At 46.9% G+C, this 5,390-nt stretch overlaps 1 protein-coding gene across 1 annotated transcript; it reads left to right on the forward strand.

Annotated features, from left to right (window-relative positions):
• The first annotated feature begins 519 nt into the window (after positions 1 to 519).
• LOC123083006 (early nodulin-93-like) lies at positions 520 to 1,050 on the forward strand. The gene is made up of 3 exons (XM_044505171.1): positions 520 to 583; positions 723 to 784; positions 865 to 1,050. The coding sequence occupies exons 1-3, from the start codon at positions 520 to 522 to the stop codon at positions 1,048 to 1,050; spliced, it is 312 nt and encodes a 103-aa protein (XP_044361106.1).
• Positions 1,051 to 5,390: the final 4,340 nt, after the last annotated feature.

Below are 5,390 nucleotides of genomic sequence, written 5' to 3' on the forward strand. Positions count from 1 at the left end.
GACATGACAACAATGGAGGACCTCATCGTGGCACAATCCGGCCAAGAGTTCGCGCCGTCGCAGCCGACGACCAATAGCTCGCGCCGCCGTCGCCGGAGACCAAAGATCTCGCGCCGCAGCCGCCGGAGACCAAGAGCTCGCGAGCGCCGCCCGCGTACGACTTAGCACGCTGACCCTCGCCATGTCACGCCGCCGCTGATCTTGGGGAACATCCTCTCCGCCACGAGCAGTCGGCCGTCGCCGTCGCGTCGCCCGGGAGAGAAAGGGGATGAGCGGACGGTCTGGCTGTTGTGCGCGAGTAATTTTTCTGCTGTTTTCTGCTCAAGAGGGGTGGGCTGTGGGATGAAGTGGGCGTTTCCACATCAGCGCGTATCGCTTGGTCTGTAGCAGCGGCCCGTAAGTGTAGCATTATCGTTTCCTCTCCATCTCATCTCACTCACACCGTCATACAGACACAGTTACACTGCTGCAGATACTTCACTGCTACTGCCAGTTCACTTCCCTCGGATCTCCGCCGAGATGTCGACGGTGACCCGTGCCTACCTTGATCAGAAGCTCGCCGCCGCCAGGCGCTGCTCCAGAGGTAACAAAAAGGAACGATATGATGTCACGCTGGTTTACCATGCCGGCAATGCCCTTGCCCTTCTGTTCTAGTAGTACATTGCATTGCAGCTTTGTGTGGTACTGGTACTGTCTGCTGAAACATGTCTGTGGAACTGCAGAGGCCGCCGTGGCGGGAGCCAAGGCCGCGGCCGTCGCCACCGTCGCTGCTGCAGTACCTACAGTAAGTAGCCATTCAGTTCTTTGACGAAATCCTTGCACGGTTCATAGCATGTCTCATGGATGCGTTACCTGTAACTTCAGCTGGCGAGCGTGAGGATGCTGCCGTGGGCGAGGGCGCACCTGAACCCCACAGGCCAGGCGCTCATCATCTCCACCGTCGCTGGGATGGCCTACTTCATCGTCGCCGACAAGACCATCCTCTCCATGGCCAGGAAGCACTCCTTCGACGACGCGCCAGACCACCTCAAGAACACCTCCTTCCACTAATTAGCCCACAATAGATCCATTAGTGGCACGCAATAAGATACTCCCTCTGTCCGGAAATACTTGTCGAAAAAATGAATGTATCTAGTCGTATTTTAGTTTTAGATACATTCATTTTTACCCGTTTTCGTGACAAGTATTTTCGGACGGAGGGAGTACTACTATTACTAGTAGTATAATGTTCAACAATTATGTGACATCACGCGAGGCTTGCAGACAGCGAGTGTTGTACTGCGCTGCTCTGCATGCAGAAGCACTAATCTCATGTATCCGTGTATCCAGCCAGTAATCTTGAATTAATAATAACCTGCATTTGTACAACTCGGGTTGGCCATACCATCACACGACTTACATTTTCTTGTTTGTGACTGTCATTTGACATGCGGCGGTCACTCTGTGGCAGAGCATGCACAAGACCGAAATAACACTACTACTACATTCTTTGATCCTCTATTCCTCCCCTGTTCCGCGATGCACGCCAGGATCATGTCACCTCACTTGTTTAAAATCTTTTGATGGGTTTTAAAAGATGGGGTGACAAATGAAGGAAGGTTTATTAATAAAGGAACAGAAGGAAATAATTATTATAGGATAACTAGTCGTACATTTATCCTCATTGAAAAATAAGTCGTACGTTTTGAAACGCCACTCATGTACTAGCGGAGTCCCGCCTTTGACTTAGAGAGGTATTTCTTGCTAGAGATAAGGACCTGTATCAGTTTGCACGATGGTTCAGATGTAATTTCTCTCATAAATCGGATACAAATGAGGGCCCTTCGCGGGCATCCAAACAACACCTACGATCGTTTCTGATCATGTTGGCACACCCAAACTCCATCCTATCTCGCCAAACGGGGGCCCTTCGCGGGTATCCAGACAACACCCACGACCGCTTCTGATCATGTTGGCACACCCAAACTCCGTCCTACCTCGCCTGCACACTTTCTCGCTCGGCGCTATCTGTCCACATTCATGTCGCTGTAGAACGGCCGCTTCACATTGAAGCCGACCCAGAGCGAACACGACCTCTCACTGCCTCCGCAACTGAAATGGCGCGCCGGCCGAGGGCGTCGCATGCTGCCCGTTCGGCTGAATACGCCTCCTCACTGCATTCAAACGGCTGCAAACTGCTCGCCTTCCTCCATTAAACTCGTGCATGTGCTAAGATATCTACTCTTGCTGGATCAAGAAGGAGAGGACGCCGCCAAGCCGTACGTGTGCTAAACTCAGAGGTGCCGCACGTGCGGTACTTGGATTGAATTGGATCGTGATGCGAGTACGACTACGCCAAGCACGATCTCTAGATCGTTAACGCTTTCGGTCTACAAGGGTATATAGACACCACCCCCTCTCGTTGATATACATCTCCTAGATTAGACCTTGGGTGTTCCAGTAGTGCAGAACCGGACAATAGCACCGGTTCGTAAGGCCCTTTAGTGCCGGTTCCATAACCGGCACTAAAGTGTGGGCACTAAAGCCCCCCCCCCTTTAGTACCGGTTCAGCACAAACCAGTGCTAAAAGAAAACCACGTGGCATGAGCCAGCTCCAGGGGCCTGGAGCCCTTTAGTACCGGTTGGTAAGACCAACCGGTACTATAAGGTTTGGGTTTTTTTTAGTTTTATGATTTCTTTTTCATTTATTTTGTGTTTCCATTTTAATTCTTTTTCGTTTGCTGGTATTTTACGATATATAGAATTTCTAGTAGAACCAATCATGCATATATATATCATCAATGTCTCACAAACCATCATATTAATTAATTCACACATACACACATGTATAGCTATATACAATTTCTCCTACATATGCATGTTGCCTTCGGAGCCAGTGGCATTAGCCTAATTGGTGCCTTCGGAACACGATGACAATTGGAAGTGGTTTTCATGGGGGCGGTAGCGGGTAATAGTATTCTCCCTTCGGATTTATGACCTGGTCGAGCAAAAATCCCGCTATTTCCTCTTGAAGTGCTTCTACACGCTCCATTTCTAAGAGCTTCTCCCGCACCTTTCTGAACTGTTAAGAAGGAGATCAATATGCATGTATATTAGTTGTGTGACTAGATATCGATAATGGTGTAAAAATTGTGAATAGTGTTTTGACAAGCGTACCCATTCCTGTCTTTGAGATCTGCTCCTTTCGGACGCCATCATGCGAATGTTCTCGCAAACGCAGAATGCACACAGATCAGTCCCCTGCGTCTACTTCAGGGCCTTTACGAGAATGGAATTTGATCAGATAATAATTAATCAAGCATGATAATTAAAGAGATGGCAGCTAACTAGCTAGCTAGTACTACTTAATTACTTACCTTGGGTCTTCCCCATTTAAGCTTTTCTTTCCATTCGCCTTCTGTGACGCTGATGAACCTTGAATCTACACTTACGGGCCACTGCTACGGACCAAGCGATACGCGCTGATGTGGAAACGTCCACGTCATCCCCACAGCCCACCCCTCTCGAGCAGAAAACAGCAGAAAAATTACTCGTGCACAACAGCCAGACCGTCCGCCTTCTTCTACCTCGAAAGAAAAGAACAGTCTGCCGCCTCCTCATTTTCTAGACGGGCCGCTCGGATTCCCTCGCTCCACATTGAACAGATGGCCGCTGGGATTCTAGGTCAGGCGGCGTCGTTGTCGCAGCAGGTCGCAGCCTAAACTGTTGTCGTGGCAGCCGATCACCGTCGAAGCTTGAGGACTGGAGGAGGTGAGGTTCTTGCCCCAACATTGTTCAATCTTTGCATCTTCCATCTAACTTTTCTCGATCAGATTACGATTGATTTTTTTCGTTTCAACAGCTGCTGTCGTCGCAGCTGCTCACTGTCAAAGCTTCGACAACGTGGACGACGCTGGGGGTGGAGCTCTTGTGTGCTTGGGCGAGCTCGGGGACTAGAGGAGGTGAGGGTTTTGCCCCAATATTTCGTTATGTTCAATATCTGCACCTTTTATCTAGCTTTTCTTGACCGTACGGTCGATGTTACTGTATGTTGACCGATTCTTATATTCCTTTCTTCTCTCTGAATCTACATGCCTCTGAATCTACAAGCTTCTGAATCTACAAGCTTCTGAATCTACATGCCTCTGAATCTGCATGACTCTGAATCTACGATATGTTACCATCCCCTATCAATTTAGTTATATTGCCTTTGAACAATAATAATGTTTAAAGTTTTCTTGATTTATAGAAATGGATGATGGAACTGGTGGTGTTCAAGAATCAAGTGACATGTCGATTTCAAGCGATGATGACACCAATAAGCAACGGAATGAAAGCAATGTGGAACTTGAACATGACCTTGGTGAAGCTCAACCAGATGCCTTACTTGGAGACCCTAAATTGGGGATGACCTTTGATACTGAGAATGAGGTGCGAGAGTACTACAACAACTACGCTAAAGCAAAGGGCTTTGGTGTGACAAGAAGAAGCTCAAACAATGATGATAATGGACAGCTGAAGTATCTTACACTTTCGTGCTCTCGGCATGGTAAGACTCAGTCCAGATCAAGAAATATGTTGAAACCAAATCCAACAACCGGGTTAGGATGTAAAGCTAAAATCAATATTACCCGTGGTCCTGATGGGAAGTTTCATCTTTCAACTGTCATTTTAGATCATAATCATACATTAAGTCCACACAAGTCTCGGTTATTCAGATGCAACCAAAAGTTAGACTTCCATGTGAAGCGAAGGCTTGAGCTGAATGACCGGGCTGGAATTCGAGTAAACAAGAATTTCAATTCTTTTGTTGTGGAAGCAAATGGTCATGAGAACCTAACTTTTGGTGAGAAGAATGCTCGCAATTTTCTAGAGAAAACAAGAAGGTTGAAACTTGGCAGAGGTGATGCTGAAGCGGTTCGTGATTTTTTTGTCAAGATGCAATCTGACAACCCAAATTTTTCAGTGTCATGGACCTTGATGATGAATCTCGACTAAGGAATGTCTTTTGGGCTGATGCAAGAAGTAGAGCAGTGTATGACTCTTTTCATGATGTCGTTAGTTTTGACACAACATATTTGACGAACAAATATGATATGCCTTTTGCTTGTTTTGTTGGAGTGAATCATCATGGACAATCAGTTTTGCTTGGATGTGCTCTATTATCAAATGAAGATACCGAAACATTTGTTTGGTTATTTCAAGCATGGCTCACATGTATGTCAAATCTCCATCCAAAAGCTATTGTAACCCGATCAAGCAAAAGCAATTCAGAATGGTGTGGAAAGAGTTTTTCCAGAATCTCGATATAGATGGTGTTTGTGGCATATAATGAAGAAGATACCCGAGAAGTTTGGTGGATATGATGAGTATGATCACATTAAGGCTGCTATTGGCAAGGCAGTTTATGA

The sequence above is a fragment of the Triticum aestivum genome, chromosome 4A (genome assembly GCF_018294505.1).
Source record: "Triticum aestivum cultivar Chinese Spring chromosome 4A, IWGSC CS RefSeq v2.1, whole genome shotgun sequence".
NCBI classification, from domain to species: domain Eukaryota; kingdom Viridiplantae; phylum Streptophyta; class Magnoliopsida; order Poales; family Poaceae; genus Triticum; species Triticum aestivum.